Source organism: Belonocnema kinseyi, chromosome 2, assembly GCF_010883055.1.
Source record: "Belonocnema kinseyi isolate 2016_QV_RU_SX_M_011 chromosome 2, B_treatae_v1, whole genome shotgun sequence".
Taxonomy (NCBI): Eukaryota; Metazoa; Arthropoda; class Insecta; order Hymenoptera; family Cynipidae; genus Belonocnema; species Belonocnema kinseyi.
This window is the reverse complement of record NC_046658.1, coordinates 26,136,322-26,162,228: the sequence shown is the minus strand read 5'-3', so window position 1 is coordinate 26,162,228 and position 25,907 is coordinate 26,136,322. Positions and strand designations below refer to the sequence as shown.

At 35.7% G+C, this 25,907-nt stretch overlaps 1 protein-coding gene across 8 annotated transcripts in view; it reads left to right on the top strand.

The window, feature by feature from the left end:
* LOC117167143 overlaps positions 1-25,907 on the top strand; it is a 379,970-nt gene that overhangs the window by 109,192 nt on the left and 244,871 nt on the right. For 3 of the 8 annotated variants that reach the window (XM_033351848.1, XM_033351847.1, XM_033351846.1), the window contains 2 exons: positions 8,332-8,484; positions 17,104-17,157. The exons of 2 other annotated variants lie outside the window; for them this stretch is intronic. In XM_033351848.1, coding sequence (XP_033207739.1) covers positions 8,351-8,484; positions 17,104-17,157 — 188 coding nt within the window. In that variant the 5' untranslated portion in view covers positions 8,332-8,350. The remainder of the gene's footprint in view (positions 1-8,331; positions 8,485-17,103; positions 17,158-25,907) is intronic. 3 more of the 8 variants (XM_033351850.1, XM_033351852.1, XM_033351849.1) reach the window with 2 other exon arrangements.

Sequence of the window (25,907 nt, the reverse complement as noted above, 5' to 3'; positions counted from 1 at the left end):
TCACAAGCAAAATTGCATGAAATCGGCTTTGAATTGGTTCCTCAGCCACCGTATTCACCAGACCTGGCCCCCAGCGACTATTACTTGTTCCCTAACCTGAAGAGATGGCTCACCGGTAAGCGCTTTTACTCAAATGAGGAGCTCATAGATGAAACTGATGCGTATTTTGGAGACCTTCCGATCGAGTACTTTTCGGACGGTATCAGAAAGTTAGAAAATCGTTGGACTCGCTGTATCGATCTAAAAGGAGAGTATGTTGAAAAATAAAACCGAATTTGGCCAAAAAAACGTCTCCGTGTTTCATTTTTCAGGGACTTATCAGACTGCCTAGTATCTCTGCCTCGTTTCCTTCAACTCCCTCATGCCCAGGAACATGATTCCAGATTACTTCCAGAGGAGTTAAGGCTTTTCTTAGTTCTTTAAATTCTGTCTTATTAACTACTAGCTTCCCATCGACGGTTTTTCATCCATTAGTTTCCCAAGTAGGTATCCATTTAGTACAGTTATCAATGAGGAACTTGGAATCTGTGAATATTGATCATTTACTTACGTCATTTTCAGCAGCTTTTTAGGCTGCAGTTGTTGAAGCTTGCATTTCGGCAGAGTTATTGGTTTGCCGGCCTTGTCCAGGTTTGGAAATATTCCAGGGATGGCCATGACCAAACGACACCCCTATGCCTACTTCGGGCTCTCCTTTCTGATTGTGAATACATGCCCCGTCATTATATACCTCGATTAGTCGACTGCCTTGGGCAGGGAACCAGGGATTCGGTAAATAATGTGGTGAGCTTTTCACTGTAGTCTCCCTTGGTGGGATTACAAGAGCGGGCTTCAGACTGGGAAGCACGCTGTATTCTTTTCTACAGACGGGTGAACTGGAATCGTAGCTATCTTAAGATGAAGCATCCTCGGTTGACGAATTTCCATGAGCCTAGGCAGGTATTTTTTCCCGTATTCCTTACGTGACCATTGTTTTGTCTAGTTGCTATCGGGCTTCGGTCTAAACCAGACTCCTTGTAATGAGCAGGGGGTTGGTATGTGGATCTTGTTCCTAAATCTAAACTTGTTGATGGTTGTGATAGCTGTGAGGCTTGAGATCGAGTTAGTGGTCTATCTCGTTTTGGCTCGCTTGACTTAGCCGGTTTTAATTTGAGTATTAGTGCACGGTGTATCATTAACACAGATAATTCTGAACATAGTTTAATGTTTGTAGTGGATTTGACCGTCGATGGTTCGAAAGCATTAGTACCTCCAGCTAAAGAGTGGGGCCCAGAAATATCTGCATAGGTAATCCAGTGAGCCGGCTCATGATCGCATGCTAGAATAAATTCCCTGACTTGAAGATATCAATGGGTCCTAATAAAAAACACCTATCTCACGTGGTTCAATTTTAAATCCCCTGAATATACCGGACCTCTCTAAAAACAACGCATCTGTAGCGTGTAGATTCTAAACCTCGTAACTTTACTGAGCCTGTTTAAAAACAACGTCACTCAATTTTTCCCTTTTTTCAGTAGAGCTCATTTTAATCAGGCATGAAAGTAGCAGTCCAAGAAAGGTTATTTTTCAAAAAATGTTAGCTGCGTTAGATCAGAAATTTAAACCGAAGTAAATATTTATAATATTTCTAGTTGCCTACGTTGACAGCTGTCGTATCCAGCACCATGTCAGACGACATTTTAATGCTTCCTTCATTATCTACTGCAGTCAACACGAGGCCAAACGTGATACACGCTGGTTGCCGGTATACCAAATGTCATCGCTGTCTGTTTGAAAATTCCAGGGGAGACTCGAGTTACTTTTTTTTATCGGGACAATATGATTCAAAAACCGCTTAAGTGTTTTGCATTGTACTGTTTTTCAGTAAAAAAATTTGTGTAGCCTTCTATTTAATGCCGAATTGTATATCCGATTCTCCTCAATATAGTTATATAATTTTTGGACAATAGTCAAAAATCGAGTTACGCTTTTTTTCAAACAGGCTCAGTAAAGTTACGCGGTTTAGAATCTACACGCTACAGATGCGTTGTTTTTAAAGAGGTCCGGTAAGTTAGGGGATTTAGAATTGACCAGCGTGAGATATGTGTTTTTTTATTAGGACCCATCGGTATGGTCAAAAATTATCAACGGTATAGACTACGGCAAAACATTCTATTTCATTTGGATCATAGCGCAGTCCTATGCTAGTCATTATTTTTGAGTAGTAGGCGATGGTCATATCCATTTTATCAATTTCTTGTTTATCAAAAATTTCTTGTTTTTCTGGTCCCTTAACGAATTTTTACTCTTTCTCTAATAGATCTACTAAATGTTTTGCTAATTTCGCGTAATTTTCTATAAATCGTCAGTAGTATCCCGACAATCCCAAGAACTGGCGTGCGTTGCGTGCAGTTCTGGGTCGCGAAAACTGCTTGATTGCTGAAATTTTAGCCGAATTTGGTTTTACTCCATCGCCTCCGATGATTTGTCCCAAATAGGCTATCTCAGGATACAGGAAATCATATTTGTCTGGTTGTAGTTTTAGATTGGATTCCCCTAATCACTTGAAGAGTTTTCTAGCATTCTTATCGTGCTCTTCCAGGGTTTCTGAGTATATAACGATGTCGTCGAGGTACACAAATGCCTCAGCTCCTAGCTTTCCTTCGAGAACTGTATCTATAAGTCGTTGGAATGTAGCTGGGGCGTTCTTCACACATGGGCATTTTGTACCCCTTATACCCTTTATACCCTTGGAGTTGAAATGGCCGTTTTGGCTCTATGATCAGGATGATTTTCAACCTAATGATGACCGCTTGCACGGCCGAACACTCAAAATTGTTGGGCTCTACCCAGCCTGTCTAGTATGTCTGTAATTTTCGGTAGTGGATATGCATCACCCACTACTTTTGCATTTAATGCCCTACAGTCGATTACGACATTATACTTTCTTTCTCCCGAAGCGTCCAACTTTTTTGGAATTTTCACTACCGGTAAACTATGTGGGGCATTTGATTGTGCAATAATTCCTACTATAAGTTGTTTGCTAATCTGTATTGCTATTTGCTCTTGTGATTCAGGCGCCTGATGATATAGTTTCTTTGAGATAACGACATCGTCAGTCGTCGGAATTCTATGTTGCATTTTGTGAGTTTCGCCAAGTTTTTCCCTGTTAAGATGGAATATGTCAGACAAATCCCTAGCCCAATAAAAAACCAAGTTCTTTTCAAGTATGTTTACATGAGCTACATGTAAGCTACTAATGACCTTTTATATTCTATCCTCAGGATCATCACACACACGGGACAGATATTCTTCAAATAAATCTTGATTGGCTAGATCAATAGGTACCGTTTGCCTCACACGTGCTTTTAGTTCAAGGATGCAAGAAAAGGGTCTAATTTCCTTTTGTAATTCTTTACGAGCTAAACGTGACTCATTTTCAATGAAAGGTTTCAGGGTAATGGGTCTTGAGATGACTACTAAGGTATTGTGTCTGAATGACAACTGTGATTGTTCTTGACGTAGGTAGGAACGACCAATTATTTTAACACAGAAATGGCGAAATTATTATGTACAACATGAAACTCTACGGAATCGTCAAGTAATTTAATTAATATTGTCCCAAGAGTGGTAACAGAATTTTTATGTAGTCCTGAGATCTGAATCAAATTGTTACTCACTATCAGATGACCCTGGAGTGCCTTGAGTTCAAGCAAATTTACATCCCACCTGGACAAACCAATAATAACGCCATATCGTCACGAAACTCGGACGCAGTTAATTGGACGATGGGGGAGTCCTCCTTTTGGATTCCTGTTCTGTGCACTCTTTTTGACTTTCTAAAAATTTCACAGTCTTGGGACGCTCTTTCAATATTCGGCTCATCGAGGCGTCTTGAAAACGAGCCTGCTGATAGTTTAAAGATACCGGCTTGTCTCGTCCCATGTTTTTTGGATTGAGGCCAAGAAGCATTAGATACTGAGTTATTTATTGCTGTTGGATACTTTAAAGGGAAAGGATAACCGAATTGTATAGAATACATCGACGGATACTGGAACTGAAGTGGATAAGAAGGGGGATACAGAGGAGGTTGATTTGGAAAAGGTGGGTAGGGTGCAGGTAGATACTGCATGTTAGGTGACTGCGTCTATACTGTCACTGTTTCTAGACTTTTGGGCTTACCGTGATCTTTCATTTTCTTGGAATAGGGGCTAGGTGAGCTGTCCCTTTCACTTGTTCCGTCCTGTCGTGTCACGTGATAGGCCGGGGCCACCCTAGCCTTCTCAGCTTATTTTTGTCGGTCCTCCACATGGAGACCGTGTTCATATGCTTCGTTAATATTCTTAGGGTTTCTCGTATCTACAAACGTGCACATGTTGTGCGGCATTCTGCGAATAAAAGCATCTAAAGCACAGTCTGTGACTGGCTTCGTCATAGTAGCTGTGCTGTCATTTGAGCTGGTATATTTTTCTTCGAATGAATGCTTTGCTCTACTGAGAAGCCCCAATGTTCTATCATAGTAGTCACTGACCCTTTCAGTCTGCTTCACACGCAAACTTTCCTTATCGCGGACACTTTCGCGCGCGATTCCCTTCAATGTACTATGGTCGATTTTTACAAAACTTGGTTCAGTTGATTCCGTAACGTAAACTGCCCCGTTTGTAACATCTTGCAAAAATTCCTTTAGTACGGGCGTTCTATCGTGAACGTAGGAATATGAGACGTAAATTGTTGTAATGTCTTTGGCTCAAGCGCTGTGGGCATTGCTGCGCTTATGCCTATCACGAGTATTCTTTGATTTGAAGGGCCCTGCATATTAGGACGTACTCCGATTATCGATTTTCACGATGTCGATGTTTCCTGATCTTTATCTTGCGATTTATTTTCCGAATTATTATGTTTTGTAAATGCCAAACCATTTGATAAATATGAAACCCTTGGTCAATTCCAAAATATCATTCTCCGTCTTCATTACAAAATAAAAGAAGAATTAACTAAAAAACAAAACCTAAGCTCCTTACGCTTATTGATGGTTGATGATTACTTGCACCTTAGAAAAGGTTTCAGCTGCCGGAGGCGCGCCTAGTCTTTTTTTAGTCGAATTAAATTTTCAGTAGAAAAATACCAGTAAAAAGTTAATTTTTTAATTTTTTTTTTATTTTTTAATTTCGAATTTTAACAAAAATTTTGCAACTTTTAAATTTCTTATTTCGAAAATGGAATGTAAAATTCCGTTTTAAAATAAAATTTGCAAGTCCACAGAAAGTCTTCACAATTATGTATACAAAACAGTAAAATTCCACAAGAAAATTCAGCGTCAGATAAATGTTAAATATGAGAATTTTGCATAGCCTTGTTGTCAGATAGAAAATTTTTATCTTAAACGAGCGAAGGTAGAATAAAAATGTGAAAATTAAAATTTGTAATCCTACTGCTGCCACCAATTATCTGTTACGAATCAATGCGTCCCTGAAAAATAAGTTTTTCAGAAAAGCAGAAAAACGCGGCTAGTGTGCCAAGTTTAGATTTTTCTATCGACTCGTCCGAGGTATTCAGACAATCACTTGGGATCGCTCCCAAATGTTTATTTTTGAGTGGGGTTCGTTTATAATCCCTGCTTTCTTAGGCAGTACCTTCACAATCGCCCTACATTTCTGATAGGTTTAACGATCGACAAATAAGTTTTTTAACTCTAATTTTATATAGTTCGAAATATGTGACAACTCAAGTTGATTCGGTTTAGAAATTTTTCAAAACAGTACACAATTTACCAAATTTAAATTGAAAAAGAACTACAATGGAAATTAAACCTATTTTGACCTTAATACAACCGCCTGACCTTCGAACGCGAAGGTTCGACGGGCTGAATTGAAAATTTAATGACTGGGACATTTGCGAAACAACGAAGTACCTTTCAACTATTTTTCGGGTCGCGAGAGACGGAGAGAGAGAAAGAGAGAGAGAGACAGAGAGAAGACAAACGGAACTCCAATTTTGTGGTATTTGATTTTTTTTTCTTTTGTTTTACAAAGAAAGTAAAACAAGCAAAAAAAAGAGAAGACACGTCGGACCTGTGTTTTAAATCCATCTTAGTGACAGCTGCCACTGTTTTTACTGACTATACACGAGCATCGTGACCGCCACTCTGAAGTTGTACTCGAAAGGATCATTCGAAATTTTGTTCACAGTCCTCAACCTTCTAGTCCTTGCATAATTTAATTATTCACTCCTTACTTCGGTTGCCCAAAGCTTATTTTTCGCTTTTTTCATTAGTACACTTAATGTCCCAAAATCCCCCATAGGACACCCGTTATCGCCCGAACCTTTGGAATGACTCCACGACGCGCACGTGTGAGGAAAAGCGGACGGAGGATGGAAACATTTTCACTTTTTTCCTTTTTTATTCCGGAGCTAACTTTCCTTTCCGGTCAAGAAATCGGTTAAGATTGCTAAAGAGACTTGGCTGTGATCAACCTCATCCGGATATTGGTAGTGGCTTTTGCGACTTCGAAATTTTATTTCTGCTGACTACTGTGGGAATGAAGGCAGGATGTGGCGTGATATAAAATTTTCCAATGCTGACAAAGCGTTGACTAATCGATATTTTAGGAAACATGCACTTTAATGTATTCTAGGGTTAAATGTGTAATTTAATTATAGAAATTAATATTCCCGCAGTCGACAACAATCCACAGTTGTATTTTTTCAAGATTTTGACTTTGGAAAAATATCAATCGGAATTAGTAAATTAATAATTTTGAATAAGGACTTTTCGTTTATGCATATACTGTGCATTGATATCTTGTCAACGGTAATCAATATAGAGCAGTTCGTAAATTAGCTTTATGGTCCTTAACGAATTTCATGTAGAATTCGGTTAACAGGGCTGTAATCATCTTTCCTCAAAATGCTGCCAAAGTGCATCGATTGCCATTATTAATCATTGGAATTTTAATTTCATTCAATCTTTCCCAAAATTTACCTATTGATAGTTGGAGCCTAGGTAGGGAAAATAAAATTGCTTTTCTCATATCCTACCGAAACGGAATTGGTGGAGTTTTGCTACATGGAATTTTGGTTCAGAACGAAAGGAGCTGCAGGTAAGGAAAAAAATTAAAACGCAAGTAAATTAAAAGGGCAAGCATGGGGTATAGGAAAAAAAAGTTTCAAGCACGACTGGAAAATGTGATAGTGAATGTTTGATGTGTTACTATGATCAGTGTTACGCTATGGAGTGGGAATCTGAGGATGGAAACAACATCAGAGAGTGGACAATTTTCATGAGAGATTCTTGAGATGGGATATAGGAGTGGTTTGCAGCTGCCCAGGTTATATGCTGAGGGAAGAAATAGTACTAGGAAAAATGGTGTTCAGAAGAATACAAAGAGCCTGCAACTTCAAAGAGAAACTAAGAAGGGGAAAGTCGCATTACCCCCGAAATCTAAATTTCGCAGGATTGGGAGCCCTTATCATGCTCGTATCCTTGGGGTTCTCGGTGTCCGAGTTTCTCGCATATTTGGAGTTCGAGTGTATCTTAACACAAAATATTACTCTTAACATTCGTGAATTGTGTCATTAATTCCAGAAAAGTATAACTTCTGCAAGTTGTTTAAATAATTTACGAATTCATTCATCAACTTTATATCATTCATTTTCAAAAATATTGAAATAGAATCCGTGATAAATCTCCCAAGCGTCAAAGCTCCCACACATGTGTGATGAGTATCTTCAAAAAGCTCCCACCTATAGAAACGCGAGTTGTGTAAACTGTTGTAGGGTGGGGATGGTGTATTTTTTCAAATTCTGTTTCTTTTAATTTTCAAACGGGAGCTTTTGTTATCTTGCGCTCGGATTGGTGGGAGCTTTTTTAGGTTACTCGTCGCTCACTTGCGGGAGCTTTGACACTTGGGAAATTTGTCGCGGACTCATGCAATAACATTTTACGAGTTACAGAAAGAAAAAATTGCTTACACAATAAATCATTTAAGATCTTAAAAAATACTTGGAAACTCGCTACTTAGAGAATAAAAATAATAAATTTAAAACAAATTCTAAAAAATATCGTTTTGAGCATGAATTTGATAGGAAACAGCTATTTTAAATTTTTAGGGAATTTTCTAAGCACAATCAAACGTTTGGGGGGGAGGGGGTGTCAAAATAAAAACTTGCTGGGTGAAAATTATTCTTAGAGAACTCCTTAAGACGTGATTATACATAAATTCACAAGAAGTTTATAATAAGTACTTCTTTTTTCAATTTTTTCGAGAACCCATAAGAGCCTGCAAGTGGACCATGTTTAAAATTTTAATTTTCGTAATATTATCGTTGTTTTATGATTCAAATAATTTTCAGGATAATATAGAAAATAATCATGAGGATAATATCGTGCTACATTCGACGAATTATCATCGCAGCATTTGTCGCTGCATTCGTTTATTGTATTGTGCAAGTTTTAAGATCTGAACTAAAATTCAATGATACTGACCCACCTCAGTTGGAGAAACTGTAAGTAACATTCAATTGTGAACATCACTTTTTTCTTTTTGAAATGGGATTTGTCTGTAACTCGGTGTATTTAGTCATCTGGTAGTGAATAAAAATTCAAGCAAATATTTTGTTCAAAATAAAAAGTAAAAAATGGCGGAGATGTAGGGCTTTGAAATTTGTTATACTTTTTTTTGGTGGAAAATTCCATATATTTTGTGATAATGAGCATATTAGCCTTCTAATGTTCATAATTTCTTTGTAATAACGTGCATGCATGCATGCCTACATTGTTAGTCAAAAGAGACCACAATATTAATCTATTGACCGCTGTCCAAAAATCCTTAGGATTATTACAAGCTGCTAGTCAATTCAGCCGTGCATATTCGTATTGGGATCTGAAATCATGATGTTAGAAGGGGGATTTAAATAAAGATGGCCGGTGACAACGGGGTCACTTTGCAACTAATACATTGTATTGTTAGTGAATTTTAATCGTTTTTCGTGCTTTGCATGTCAAATATGTCGCTCAGCATTGCTGAAATTCGTGAATTTACGTTATCCACTCCTTCGTCTACAAATTTTGTGGAAGGAAAAAAGATGTTACACGCTGGATACATATTATTTTATGTAAAACAGCCGGATGATTAAACGAGCGTAAAGCTAATTGCTTTTTCTTTACAATCGTTCAGTTTGCAGAACCAGTTTTAAGGACCTTTTCCCTGCACTGCAATCTACAAAAAATAGATTTTTAGATCATAATTGAGCATGTTTTTTATATGCAAAGAAGGAAAATATTCACTCTTATATTAATATTTTCTTGGCAGTCTTTGAAAAAAACTTCAGCCAGGCAAAACTCAAATTTCCCAAATATTTTCGATATGTATAAAAAATAAAAACGATTTTGCTTCATGTATTTTGGAGGACTTGTAACTAGTTCCTATCAAATTGTTAAGGTTATAAAATAAAATTATGGACAATCAAGATGACTCAAATGGTATATCTAAATTATTTATAAATTCAAAATATTAGAAAATATATTTTTATCTAGAAATCAATGTGAATTAACCTGTTGGAAATGAGTATTTCTCAGTTTTAAAATGTAGAGAACAAGCACACATATGTTTGAGGTTACCTTCTTCTCCAGTTTTAGAACATTTTTCCATTGCTTTCTCCGATCGATCATTTCTACAGACCCACTTTTATTAATCACTTTAACCAAAACCTTTTTTAGCCAAAGGAAATTGATGAAACCTAACATCTAGGTTTTTGCTAGTCTTGCTTGAACATCCGAAAACAGACCAAATCTTTTACTTTTGCTTTTCCTCGGACTGAATTTCGTACCTAGATCGTCTATTTCTGTATCATCGGATTTTTTTTAATTTAATGATTTGAATCGTAGCATGCAAAAAATATATTTATATTCCATCCTGAATATCACCGGAATAGCACACATCCTTTTAAAAACGACTCCGTTATTTTAGTGCTAAATTTAGCCACCAGATTGCGTATCGCTCTATTTCAGATCCCAATGGCCTCTTCTTGGACCCACGTAACTCGACAAAAGATGTTTTGATTTCTAGGTATTTTGTCCCCTCCGTATCGGAAAAATGCGACCTTTTAAATTCAAGTTATCGGCGATAGGTGAGATTGTGACAATAAAAATATTATTTAGGGTATTTATTTCACCGTTGGAGTACGCAGAGTTCTCAGAAATAGACATTTCATGTATATTATTAAATTTGCGGTTTTCATTTCAAATTATTTTACTGTACAATAAAAATGAGTCTATGTAAACTTATGCCTATCTTTAGGAGATACAAAATTTCAACGGGAACCGAAAGATGGTTGGATGTCGTAGGAAATTGAAGTACTACAAAATTCGAAATCAGGTCTATTGAGCCAATGTTACACAGAACAAGATCGTTAACACTCATACCCTGAAATGCAAGAAAAGTATAATTGCCTGGAAAATCTTTAGGCAATCTCCCATTTAATATCATCAGCTCACACTCTTAAGAATTTTAACTAGAACCTCCCATTTGCGTTGACTTCAGTGTCCAATGACCTTCGCTTATACAATGGGACAGAATGTCCGGGGAGAACCCTTCCAGGTCACTTAGGTTGCTGATACGAGCATTAAAGTCACCTCCTAAAATCATTGGTAAATCTTGTTGAACCGATATAACCCCGGAAAGATTCTCTTCAAAAGTCTGCTAGGACATCTTAGCATCCATAGATGGTTTAAAATAAAAATTACACATAATAAATTGAAATTCCCTCCGCCAAATTTAACAAAAATGCATATTGGAGAAATTCATAAAATTTCAAAGTTGAAAAAAGATTTGTTTATAAAAATTGCTAAACCCGCACTAGGGTTGCCGACTCTAGTAGAACGTTGTGCATTACTTACAACAGCAGTGTGATCAGGGATCCAAATAGGGGATTCTAAATTCTTTAAAGTTACTCATGTCTCGCAAAGGCAGATGATGTCGGAGCTGAGTACGTAATTTGCAATATCAGAAAAACTGGAAAGGCCGCAAGTATTCCAGAAAAAGATACGAAGATTGCTGCCATTAGGAGATTGAGATATGACATCCAGATTAGCTACTTCTTTCTCTGCTGAAGTTTCTAAACCTTAACAGGCTTAGTAAGTTTTTGACTGTTAGACTGAGGCTTCTCCGTCTGTGAAGAAATTTTTTCCTATAAAGAAGTCCAGGGATCTATTCGATCCATCCGTTAGTATGGTATAGGGTTTTCCTTTCTTGTATTTTCACTGATGATCTGTGAAGCGTGACAGAAAGGTTCAACTATTGGAAAGCTGCACTTTTACTGAGAACCTCTTGCTTCAATCTTCTAGAACTGATATGCACCTGAACGGGCCTACTGCCTTCCGTCCTCCCCAGACGATAAATGTTGTCAATATTTAACTTATTAAGTGAGAGACCAGCGCTAGTGAGAATATTAAGAACGAAAGAAAAGAGGTCCTTATTAGATTCCTCATCGTCCCATAGGTTGTGAATAAAAACATTGCAGGATCTCGCTTGTCGCTGAAAAAAGTCAACCTGTCGCTTCAGTGAACCACACTTTTCTTCTAATTCCTGATGACTTTTCTTTTAGCTTTTTATACTGTGCTTTGGATGAGTTAAATTCGAGATTTATAGCTTTTTCGGCGTTGATTCAGTTTAATAGTTTCAGTACATTTGAATCGACACTCATTTTTGTAAATAGTAGCTACTTTCAATGTTGTTGATAAGAGCGACCGATTATAGCTTTCACCTCACACACACGCACTCAGCACGCCAATCCTGGACAAATCACACACACTAGCTGAGGGGCAACGCGAAACTTATAAAGATGTCCGTTGAAGACCGCAAGTTCCTCAGAAATATTACTATGGATGCTGTTTTAAGAATCTTCTTGCATCTAAATCTAATGCCTGAGAAACTAAGACTAACTTTTTTCATAGCCTAATGCTTAGTGCTTTTTTTACGGAATAGAAGTATGGGGATTAAGGTACCTTTATTCAGTCGAGAAATTACAGTCCTCTTTCATTAAAAAAATACTAGGCTTAGCAACGTACACGCCAAATGTTGCCGTCCGCTTAAAGGCAAGTAGAGTACAGTTAGCTTATGATATATTTATGTCAGCGCTAAGATGTTTGTCAAGGTTGCTAAGTATGACTGATGATAGGTATCCTAAGAGATGTTTTCTTAAGCGGAAGGCAATGCCCTTAAAACCTTATTGCAACCTGAGGTATAACTGGGTTCGCCAGCTCAAAAATATGTTCACTCTAAGTAACTCGGAGCAAATGTGGCTTGACTTTGATTCAGCCTCGCTCGTTGAAAATTTAGATGTATTTCTAAATAGCTTTTCTGATTATCTTTGGCGTTCCGACTATGAAAGATCCTTCGATTCAAGTAATCTCTAAGTATTTCCACATCTGAAACTCTACCTGGTCTTTTAATCATATCTACATCTTAGATTAACTTTTTATATAACTTCTAATATTGTTTAACTTAGACTTCTGGGCTTTATCAGGGGTTCTATACGTTTTGGAGAATATAAATTTACTTATGTCCCTCCTAGACTCTGCCTCATATGTAACCTGTCTGTAACAGAGGACCTTTATCATTTGCTAGCTGTTTGTCCTGCCTATTCTGACTCAACAATATCAATCTTAGGTCTCCCAGCAACCACGACAGTCTATAGCTAGTATTGGCCGAGTCTTTTAAAGTCTAATTTTTCACAAGAACTGCGCAACGTTGAATTATACGTACATCAGGTTCTACAAATAAGAGCATTTATTCTGGACACGTGACTGTCTTGGTACCCTTAAATAATGTCTCTCTTATGCAATTCTTGTAAGTTACTTCTTTCTATTCTGCTGCTTAATCTGGCTGCAAATGATAACATATTGTTTATGTTGGTATGTTATATTGCTACTCATTTGTATCGACCTTAGGTCGAACAAAGAAATTATTGCATAAATTAAATAATTAATTCAATTAAATAATAGCAATAAATGCGAGAGCGAAGATGTTAGCTTAATTGTGTGATATTAAATGGGATTGATATTAAATTAGGATAGCAGAGTTACAACAAAGTGAAACAACAAATTAAACGAATATAGGCTTTCTGGAAAACGAACAAATTTTGGGAGGGGTTATCGATCACAAAAAATTGAAAGTCGTTGGCACTTGGCGGCTCGCAGACCTTGTCTTCGCTTTTGCACTCACTGCAATCCTCGTCTACAATTATCTGAGTATTTTTCAAGGTCTGAATACAGCGAGTCACAGTCTAATCTTATTATAACAATAAAGTTCTTGTAATCACTGATCAAGGACTCCACACTGTACGATTCATATCGTGACGACCAGAATTGTCAGCCTTAAAAAAAATCGTATTAAAATATGCCTCTTTTGAGCCCTACTTGAAGTATTTTTGATAAATAGGGGCGAGATAGTACGTAAGAAAGACCGGCCTATTTTCTGTTTTTGACCAATTTTCGATTTTTTGCTTCCACAATCTGCATGCTTTAGGAAAGTGAATGGAAAAATTGAAGCCTCGCTAAAATATATTTACAATATTCTCTTTAAAATGAGATCACGAACGTAATAAAATATTTGCTCGTTCTCGAATTATCATGAGAAATGTGAAAGCGTGATCAAGACGAAAATCAGCCGTTTGAGTGATGCCCGTATTCTTTCTTCTCTTGTTTCCCATCCGTTAACAAAGGATAGAAGTTCGACTACCGCTCGACGAAATGCTTTTTGTCTTGGACATGCTTCCACATTTTTCATGATAATTCGAGAACCAGTAAATATTTCATTATGTTCTTGGTCTTATTTTAAAGAGGCGATTTTAAAGTTAACTTAGCAAAGTTTAAATTTGTTCCGGTCATTTCTCTGAAACATGCAGAAAGTAAGAAAGTTTATAACAAAAAATTGGTCGAAAACCGAAAATATGTAGGTATTTCTGCCATGCTATCTCGGACCCTTTAAAAAAAAGAGAGGCATACTGAAATGCGATTTTTTTTGTACTAAACTGACCATTCTGACCAGTATTGTAGAAGTACATCTTTTCTCTAATTTAATGTTTTTAAAGAAATTCATTAAGATACTCTTAATAAGAACAATTTTAACTGATCAGACATTTATAGTACATTTGTAATGAAACATAATGCGAGGGCAGAGCTTTGTTCCCTTTTGTGAAGAGGTAGCCTTATAAAAAAATCTTAATTAGATTTCGTTTTCCGGACCAATTTTGTCGTCGAAAATTAAATTAATCAATTTTTTGAGTATTAACGGATAATTATAATCAATAAAAATGATTTCTTTATACTAATTTACTTTAAATTCATCAAATAATGAGCTCTAAATCCCACAGACAAGAAAAGTATTTTAGACTGATTCCATTTCAAATCATGCAGAGAGGTCCAGGTTAGGGTGTTAGAATAAATTGACTTTTAAACATATCGTTCTACAATGAAAATAAAGGAATGCGTGTTTCATTAGATAGCTAAAAATATATATTTTAGAAATTACGAGCTGAATCCGAAAACCAGGTATTTACGATGGCGCCTGTCTGTCTGTCCGTCCGTAAACACGATAACTCTCGAAAAAATGATTGGATCAAATTGGTCTTTGGCATAATTTTTTGAGGTCCTTAAAGAAAGGACGAGTTCGCTAACCAGCCATTTATGATACAATTTAAAAAAGTGAGCGTATTTGAAAATTTCTTAGACCACTTTTTTCTGAATTTGAAAATGCCATGTACGGATATTTATAGTATTAAAAAAGAAAAACAATTTATCCTCATTACTTTTTTCAATAAAAAGAAAATTGTCAGAGTTATAGAATTAAAAAAAATTTTTAAATAAAAATGTTAAGTTAAACAACGCACGATATGAAAAAGAGTCGAGAGAAGAAAAACATTTCCTTTTAAAAGACCAACAAGATTATCATAAAAAATTTTTTGATTTTTTTTTTGGAATGTAGAAAATTTAAATTTTGATTTGCACAAAAAATAATTAAAAATCCAAAATTCCATTTTGTGGTCAAATTATGTAGGATACGAAAAAATATGAATTAACAAAAATTGTGATCCCAAAAAAGATCTACAATTTCTTTAAGAATCACTTCTTGATAGGACGCGTTCTTTGGTTTAATTCGTGAAAAATAACATTGAAAATAAATAAAAAATTTGTGGAAAAACGACCGAAGTTCCGAGAAGAAAAAGATTTAACAAAATCTGTTTGTGTATGTCTGTCGAAAATCGAGCGAGCAACACGAGTGTCATGATGAGAATGTGTACGTCAAAGTCTACAGAGCTTTCAGAAACCTAATCTTCAAATATACCTAATTAAGTAGACAATTCAGAATATGAAGACGCATATAAATACTGCCATATAAAAGAGATCTTTTTGATAAAGTTTTATTCAAGCATACCGAATGCAAAAAATAAATATTCGAGCGCGAAGCGCCAGGTATATGTATGTCCGAGCGCTAAGCGCGAGCTAACTTATTATCTAGCGCGAAGCTCGATAACGTTATACACGTTACACGTTGATAAAAATTAACTTAATGTCTGCCATGAAAATCACAAAAAAATTGAAATAAATCATAGTTAAATGATGAATAATTTTTTCAAAAATGAAGAAAATTTTCCAGCCATCAAGTTTCGAAGTAGCCATGACTAACAAAATAAATATTTAAGTCAAGGGAATGCAAACTTTAAAAAAGTTTAAAAGACTTTTTTGTAGAAATTTTAATTCTTAATAACTTTGTACTTTAAAAGACTTTTTTGTAGAAATTTTAATTCTTAATAACTCTTGTACTCTTCACATGTGCCTTTTTGAAAACAGTTTACGCAAAAATTAAAATTATTTATTTTTAACAACAAAATTTTTCTTGATGCAAAAAAGGTTTACCTAAAAAAAGCATTTTTCAAAATGTAATGCACACTGTCAGCAATATGTACAAAAAAAATTTTTAATTAAAGGTGGACATTTTGTGAAAATCCAGTTTATATATTTTCAGAAAAATATTTGCCATTTTCTCTTTTTTTAACATTTTTATATTTTGTTTGGATCATTCATAAAATCAATGATTCACTTATTACTTACAAATAGATATCTAACTTTACATAATCAGGAAAATAAGACATAAGAAAATGTCTGTTTTGGACAGATTTTTACAATTGGAAGGTTTTTCCAGCTAAAATATGATATACTTATCCCTTTATTTTCATTGTAGAATGATATTTTTAAAGTATGATTTGTTCTGGCAACTTAACCTTGACCTCTCTGCATGCTTTGAAATGGAACCGGTCTTTAGGTGATTTACTAACTACAAGACATGAAAATAACACCTAAACTTTTCTTTTCATAAGAAATGGAGATATGATTTCGTTTAGAGTATAAGAATAATAATTCTGAATCTTACAACATCAAAAAATGAAGCTATACATACCTCCTGGTCAAAAACTAACTTAAATTTTTTTAAACAATCTGAATTATTGTAATTGAAATCTAATCTTCAATATACAAAGTATCAGGTTAAAATTAAAGACAATCAATCCAATTATCATGCATTTTTTACTGAAATATAGGTAAAGATCCATTTTAAATTACAGTATTTTAGAATATTTTAATTCTGCGTTATCCCCATTTTTCGACGAAACAAATTTCATTTTAGTACATTAATTTTGATTGAATTACAAGAATAATTTTCATGTCCTAGAGCCATAATTCTTCAAGTAAATTTTTGTTTGGTAGAATTTAGGGCTTATTGTTTGATGAAATTGAAGTAAACTTATGTAAAGAAATTGTTTTTAATTCCTATAATTATGTGTTGAAAACTTTAAAATGTAATCAAATGAATCTTCCACAAAAATTTGTCGCAAATTATAAAAATTATTAAATAAAAAGAAAATTTCCCTCTTTACTAGAAAGAAGAAATTCAGTCCTCGCATTTGAAAAAAACTGAAATTGTTTTCTGTAACTGAAATCGAATTGAAATTGAAATTTGAAATCTTTGTCTAATTCTGTTTTTCGGATTTGTTTGTAATGATCAAAGAACGGATGACTATTTGCTTCCTTACTTGGGTTTCCTTAATAAATCGTCTATATTTTTTCAGCTTGCGTATTTCGCAAATCATTAACGATGCTAAGCAACAAACAGTGTATAAAGGGTAAGATGATAAAGAAAATTAAGATTGATTATTTGCATTGTATAAATTTTAAGGCCTTAGAGCACACAGGTTGCTTCCGGTTTTTGGCTATGGATGTAGAGGTTCAAGCTGAGAATAGCTCAGATTGACCTTCCTTAATTTTGAAAGACTATTAATGTTTTGACGCGCTCATTTGATTCATTTCGAGACTGCTTTACTTCGTTTTTTTATAAATCAAAATTTAGACACGATTTTTCGAAATAAAAAAGTTAAATAGATTTTTGGAAAATTCCGAAATGGGCTTTGGCCATATCTCGATATATAAAGTGCTTTGGTTATAGTGTAGAAAACCCTCATGAAATATTTTTTGAAAATTTCAAAATTTGACGGAAATGTGTTACCTCAAAAGTTTTTGGCACTTTTTATTTTTTTATTTTCCCACGTCATTCATGTAATCTTACAGCACCTGTACATCATATTCTGACAAACAAATACAAAATTTTAATGTATTTTTAAAAACGCGATTGTTGTTTATTAACTTTTCACGGTGAAGTAACAATTTTTTTCCTTTTCAGAATTTTTTGCATTTGAAATAGGGTAGTTAAAAAGAACTTGTTTTTATTTTTCAGCGGCCGTATCGCGATACTTTATCTCTCTGGATGAGAAACGACTCTGATCATTTCTTAAAATTTTTTAAAAATTATTTCAAAATTGTATGCTTAACATTTACGCAAAAAGTGAGATTTTGTAGGTTTTGATTTGTTTTCAAATGTGCTTATTAGTTTCAGAAAAATATTTTATGATTTAAAATTGTAACTATTGCAAAGGACAAAATTCTTATTTTGTTGATCGATAAAAAAAAATTGTTGGGAATCGGTGAAAGTCACAAAAAGTACATTTTCTTCGGAACAGGGAGATATAAAAGCTTAATTGTACCCCTAACCATTTTCTGAAGACTTCCAAAATTCTGGGACCTTTGACAAACAATAAAGACAAATCATACAATAGAAATAAGATGAAAAAAATTGTTATCCGGGCACCAGACGTTTTTTTACATTTCTTGAATAAGGCTTTAATGGCTTCTTCGTAAATATAAATTGATAAAGTTTTAACATATGCCTAGGAAAAAGAAAGAATGAGTTATGTAATTCGAAATAATTTTTATGTTCATTGACAACAAATATACACTTATAGAGAAATAAACACAAATATACACTTAAACTGTGCAGTTTTGGTCACTCATGGTTTAACAAAAACATGCATCTGACAAATTTTTTAGTAAGGCCGTCAAAGCGAGTTATTTATTGATATTACGCTTTTAAATATTGAATAATATTCATAATTTGTGACAGTTGAAGTGTGTAGAACAGCAATTATTATGGTTAACTTGTCAAATATTTTTAAGAACATTAAGTACAAACTTGGTTACTTTAAATTCCAGGTTTAACGTCCAAGCATTAATGTATAATATCTTTCCTAATAAGAAAGGTGTAAATTTTTAAACTGTATTTTTGTTCTGAATAAAAGAAAACATAAAAAATAATGTTAAATAATATAAATTATACTTTATTCCTCACATTTATATTATACTCTGTTAAATTTTATCATAGAGTATCATAGCGTATCCTAATTTATCAGAGTGTAGCATATGGTATCATAGTACATCATCGCACTGTATCATGGTGTAACTTGATACTATGTACTGTATATCGTATTATACGGTATCATAGTCTATGATATTGTTTCGTATTGTGTCGTATCGCATCATATTGTATTATGCTGTATCATATTGTATTATGCTGCATCATATTTTATCATATCGTATGAAATTCAATCAAAGTTTAAGAAATTTAGATGAGATTAAAATCAAATTTAAAGTCAAATAATCAAGTTAACGTGCAGAATTCCTTAAAATAAAACTAACCATGCAAGGGCCAAAATTTGACAATCACCATAAAATGTTCCAATTGCAATTTGAAAAAGACAAAAATTTTCCTCAAAAAGAAGAGAAAAAAATGCTTTTCTGGGGGGGGAAAATATATTTCCGCTTTTTTACTTTTGTAAAAAAAAAAAAGAATTTTCCCCCTTTTTGGGTAAATTTTGGTCTTTATCCAAATTAGAATAGGGGCATTTTATGGTGGTTGTCGTTTGGTAGGTGGATTCTTGTTTTCATTTTCAGGAATTCTGTACATTGATATTGTATCATATCATGAGATATTGTATCATATTGTGCCAGATTGTAACATATTATGACGTATTGCATCATATTTTATGATGCTGTATCACTGTATCATATAGTGTGATGCAGTATCATATTGTTTCATACTATATCGTATTGCACCATGGTGTATCATATTACATCATATTATATACCATAGGGTAAAATTATATCATATTGTATCATGAAGTACAATATTGTGCGATATTTCATCATTTGGTATCATATTCCATCATATTATATGCTATTGTATCACATTGTATGATATTGTATCGTATTATATCATACTGCAGTATAATGTTCCATATTGTATCAGATTTTATAATAATGTATTATTTAGTAAGATATTCTATCATATTTCGCGATGCACGATGATATTTTATGGCACCTACAGTATAACATTGTATCATATTGTAAGATGCACTGTTATATAGCATAATAATATATGGAAATGTATTATACTGTATTATAATGTATTATATTTTATCATAATTAAAAAGAAAGGGTTGATTGGTAGAAGAGAGAGAGAGGAAGGCTGCTCGGACTTGCGTGCACTCGTCTGTTTTTGCGGTCGTATCGTCTTGCGGTACTGCGTTTTTTCCAATCCACCCCCCTCCCGACGACAATTCACTAACGCCCCAGAAGAACTTTCACTGAAAAAATCATAATTAATCAAGATTTTACACATTACAGATTTCAATTAAACAAATTTTAAAGCCGAAAATGTTATATCGATTGATTTGAAAAAAAGATTAAGAAATAAAAGTAAAACGTATAACAAATTTAAAGTACGATATCTACGCAATTTTGGAAATTTCCCTAAAATATTTGGTGAGGGGTTTCTTCACTACAAAAGAATTTTGTACGAGTCACAGCCAAATGCCATTAAAAAACAAAAATTCTTTTAATCAATTGCATTTAAGTAATTAACTTATAAGTGGAATAGAGAAAAAGAAAAAGATACATGTAGGTCCCTACAATTTTGATGAATTATTCTAAATTTATTTAATAAAATATAGATGAGGCGCGAAGTCACTGATTCATACGGAAAATCTTACGACAGAATTAGCAATTAACTGGTGAAAATGAAGTGGCGTTAATCTAAGATTTATATTCGACGTTAATGCATCACGAAGCATCATAAATTTACGCAGATTCGGTGATTTGCTTTGGTTTGGCCCCACATCTTAGAGGGACAAACCGTCCTGTACTGCGGATCCGCCTTCAGCCTCTTTCCGGCCCCGGTTCTTTGTCGGCAAAGGCCAACGGCTCAGTGAACCCATCTCGGGCACGTATTGGTGGTAATGTTTGCCTGGTCTGCACATCTAAAACCATCGGGCTGATTTCCTCCCTTGGCTGATCGAGTAGGTTGAAGCTCAAACCGATCGAGCTTGTTACTCTTGGTGTGGCAGATGGTCGCCACCTCAGTGCCGGAAAAGCGTAGACGCATTGGCCTAACCACAGCCAAATCGGCCCTAATCAGCCTGCCGACAACTGATTGTTTCAAGGCCGGAGCTTTCGCTTCCTTCACCAACTCTTCCTTGAATTTGACCTTCCTACCGGCTAGATTAGTTAATGGACTTTCCGTAAAAATAAATGAGTAATTACAGTCAAGTCAATGTCGTAAACTGTCTCATTTTAATTTTGCGTAACATAGCTGCGTGCACACACTTGGCGCACAAGGAGCTCCCGGATTCAAACCTTAACTTAGCGACGTATGATGCTGTATAATGTCCATCTTATAGTCCAAGTGTAGCTGGCCTTCGCCGTATCCCCTGTCGATATTAACCTCTTGAACCATATCCGTTTCTTTCTCCAAGTCCGAATTGTGGATCCCGAGGAGTTCTTTGTTGACTTGAGCCTGTCGATTATGCTCGTTCGGGTCATCCGGATATTCACTCTGCTCGTCCTCATCTATATCGCTGAAGGTGTGACGCATAATAACAAACGACTAGGTAACCCTATTGTGAAGCGAGTTTGTATACGTTCGGTGATGTAACATGTACCACAACGAACGGACCCGCGAATTTTGGGGGAGTTTCTCCGCAACATTATCCGGTGTACTTACGTGAGTCACACTCTTCATGAGGTCCCCCTTCTTGAACTCTTTGTTTCTACGACAAAAATGGTAGTATTTGACTTGGTTCACAAGTGCCAGATGCTGATTTTTGGTGATCACCTCTCATATGTGTGAAATTCTTAACGTTCGAGTTCTCTAGACTCACAGGTCTTTGACAGGCAACTAGACCTCCCCCTCCATTATACTCGAAAGTTCTTTCGCGAACATGGCTCTCTTTCCTTAAACTTAAGTTTGCTGCCTTCAGTGGTGCCGACTTAGTGGGTTTTAAAAATTGATCTTAAAATAGTATCAAGTATTCGTACCGTCGTTTACCTTGGGCATCGAAACCATCACATCGGTCGCCACAGCGCACAGTAGGGTATTTTGGATTTGTTCGTGCAAATAATCAACGACTCGTCAATTTTCAACCGAATTGAATTTTTTTTAAATACTTGTGAATAAATTTACTGTCGGAGAGATACGGCACTATTATGGTTTGAATCGTCAGTACGTCAAAAAAACGCAGACCAACGTCGGCAGTCGTCGGCCGATTTTTAGGATATTCAGATGTCAGTAATATTTTGTAATTCGTACAAACAATGCTTCATGCACATTGTTATTTATGTTTTCAACCATTACAAGTGCACATTTTTCTATTCACATTCTATTTTTGCAATAAAAGTTTTAAATAATAGTTATTAAACGTTCATAACGTTAATACTTTAATTTTCAGATTATTCAACCGAGAAACGTTTATTCTGAAGAAATCAACGAAAGAGTATTTTATAGAATTTTAAATCTTTTTTTCTTACAATTTTTATGTTTCTTTTAATAAAATTATGATTTAAATAATTAAATACTGACCAAAATGTTCTTATTAATGTACTACGTATTATTTTAAAGTAAGGTTTCCGGACTCGTTGGATGAAAATGTTTGGCTGTGTGACTATCTGCTCTGATTAATCAGTAAAATTAATAACAATAATAATTAAAGAAACTGATATGCGATATGAAATTGTTATATCAGTGACATTATACTCTTTTCCATGGTTTTATTACTCGCGGAATCTGAATTTTATGATTTTTGTGTCTGCCGACATTTTTTTGACATACTGACGACTCAACCCGTTATGTGGAATATCTCTCCTACAGTAAATTTATTGACGAGTATTTAAAAAAAATTCAATTCGGTTCGAAATTGACGAGTCGTCAATTATTTGCACGAACAAATCCAAAATACTCTACTGTGCGGCGGTCTAGGGTTCCTGAACGATTCTTTGACTCATGAGTTCTCCGAAATGTCTAATCTGATGGGTTTCATGAAGCATTCACATTGATCGTTTATCAGACCATCGAGTTAAGTATTTATTTGGTATTTATGTGGAGTAATAATGATAGCCTTCCTAAGTATGACGTACTATTCTTCATGAATAGGTTTCATGGCCGCTATAGGGTACAACGAGCCCTCCACGTATTATCGGAACTTCTTCATGGCCCATGTGAGGGGCAAACATTTATGTTCCGTTGTCGAGTAACGCGTAGGAAAGGACACAATTGATATAGGTGATTACGAGTGAGCCGTACGCAGATATTTGCGTAATCCTCGATACATTTTTGGTACCAAGATGTTGCAGCAACAAAGCGGTGCACCTGTTTAAGGGTTTTAGGACGTGGGTAGTTCAAGATTGGACTTACTTTATAGTCATCCACAAGTAAAGCTTCGTGATCGTCTCCCAAGTGACTTTATCCATCAACCTCTGAAAATTTCCCCGGGCTCCTATGCGGCCACACGCTATTCATTTGTACTGGTAGAATCCATTACTCGGGATTGAGAAGGCTGTTTTTGAGGCAACGAAGAAGGCAGCTCGTTGATAGAAGCGCTATACGACACCTTTACCCTGGAGAGACATATACATACCTGGGCGTGCCACAGAATCGCATTCAGGATGGTACATCTGTAAAGGATACTCTCCGAAGCAGATACAAACGTCTCATCCGGCAGATTTGGTCTTCCGAACTGTCGGCGAGGAACAAAGTATCTGCTGCGAACATGCTTGCCGTCCCGGTAGCACTCTATTCATTTGAAGTAGTTCCATGGACGAAGAACGAGCTCAGCTCTCTTGATATCGGGACAAGAAAGGTTATGCACATGAACAAAAACATGCGTCTTAAGTCTTCTGTTCCGCGACTGTACATCGCACGCCGTCAAGGTGGTCGCGGAATATTGAGTCTTGAATGTCTTCACAACAGGATTATTCTGGGTACAGCACATAGAGTCGCAAATGGAAGAGACCCTCTTCTTAAAATGATCAGGAATCACGAAGAAGTGGGCAAAGGAGCGTTTCCGTACAAAGCAGCGGAGGAGGCTGCTGAAAAACTCGGACATAACTTCAGTATTAGGGGTGAGTAAAATGCATCAAATCTTATCTATCTCGAGTACACACTCCTGAAAGCCCGGATTAAGAAAACACAAGAGAAAAACTTTCGTGAACAGCTCCTAGATAAGAGGATGCACAGTATCTTCCACAGAGATGTGGAGGATCAGTCAATGTCGTGTAAGCCCCTACTGAAAATTCCTATATAGGTTCCTATATAGGATCCTATATAGAAACCTACATAGGATCCTATATAGAATTCTACATAGGATGCTATATAGAATTCTACATAGGATGCTATATGTTTCACCTATAGGTGCCACCTATAGGAAAGGACATAGGATCCTATATAGGTGCCTGTATAAGACACTCCTTAATAAGGTACCTAATAGTGCCTAACTGATGGTACCTAACTAATGATAACTCATGGTACCTAATGGTACGTATGTCTCTAGGTGCTCCTAGAGGACCAAAAAATATTCGGCGCAGCCGTAAGTGCTATAAAATAGTACTGCACATCAGGATATGTTCCCATGTAGAAACATATACAGGATCCTATATAGGATCCTTTATAGGATCCTATGTCATTTCCTATAGGTGGCACCTATAGGTAAAACGCATAGGTTCCTATGTAGGATCCTATATAGGATCCGATGTAGGTTCCTATAGAGGAACCTATATAGGAATTTTCAGTAGGAGCTAACGTTTGCTTTCCTTAAATCGCCCGGATTGAAGTCTGGTACGGAGGGTTTCATTTTGACATGCCAAGATGGTGTGATTTCCACCTTAGCATACAGTCACCACATTTTGATCCAAGACATTCCCAATGACAGCTGCAGTGCGTGCCATGCTCACTCCCAGCATTTAGCTCACATACTATCTAGTTGTCCAACTCATGCGGGAACGACCTACATCCAAAGGCACAATGCACACATGCACAATCCTCTAAATACTTCTAGGGAAATCGAATCAATTGTGGGAATGGGAAGTGCCGCATATACTGGAACTTTGTATTTTCGACAAATGTTACTGTTGCACAATCGAGGCCAGACATGGTTCTTCTTGACTTCGAGAAGCGAACCATGTTCGTTATCGAATTTTTCGGCACCAACTGACAAAAACATCATAGACGCATCCCTGCGTGTCAACAACATGCTAAAACACTTGCGGGAAAAATGCAGAAGGCGGTGGTCCTTGGATCGCTCCTTGTTCTCAGGGTTCACGAAACTTTTGCCGGATCGTCGTATTGATTCCGTAATAGACTGTTACCACCTATTTCACGTTTGTGATACGTGGTTGTGGCTGAAATCGCTGTAAAATTTCAGCCACAACCACGTCTCACGACCATTATTATAATTCTAATACTCTTTTTTGAAGGTCTGTTGCTGATTTTCATAATTATCTTTTTCTTTAGGGGAAATCGTAACGACGCTGCTGTTGAACTGACCAAGCAAGTTTTAGGCACCACTTGTAGGTGTTTTAACGTTGATTCGTGAAACCCTACAAGCACCTGCTTAAAAATGTGTAAACAAGCCTCATATCAAATAACACCTTTAACAACAGAAAATTTACTTTTTTCGGTTTCTCTCAGAATTTCTGTTATCTAAGTTTTAACAAATGTAACAGAAATTCTAATACCAAACGCAGAACACTTTCCTCCTTAAAACGATGTCACTAAAATTTCAATAACAAATGTTCAGGTTATTGCTACTTTTGCTACAATTTATGTAATAGAAATTCTGTTTGGAACCGAAAAAACGTAACTTTTGCTTGTAAAGGAGTTATCTGATTTTAGGCTCGCTTGCAAATTTTTAGGAAAACAAGTTTGCTGGGTTATGGGATGTTTGTAAAGATTATATCCAGCTTTCCAGTTCCAGTTATCTTATCCAGTTGATCAACTAACGCGAGATGGTCTCATGAAACCACAAACAAAAGTTAGTATGTGGATCGGCCTTAGCTGGCAGGATCCACATACAAACATTTGTTTGTGGTCTAATAATAACATTTCGCCTCAACTGGCCGGATCCACATACGAACTTTTGTTTGTGGTCTGATGAGAACATCTCGGCTTAGCTGGCTGAATCCACATACGACCTTTTTTTCTGGATTGACGAGAGCC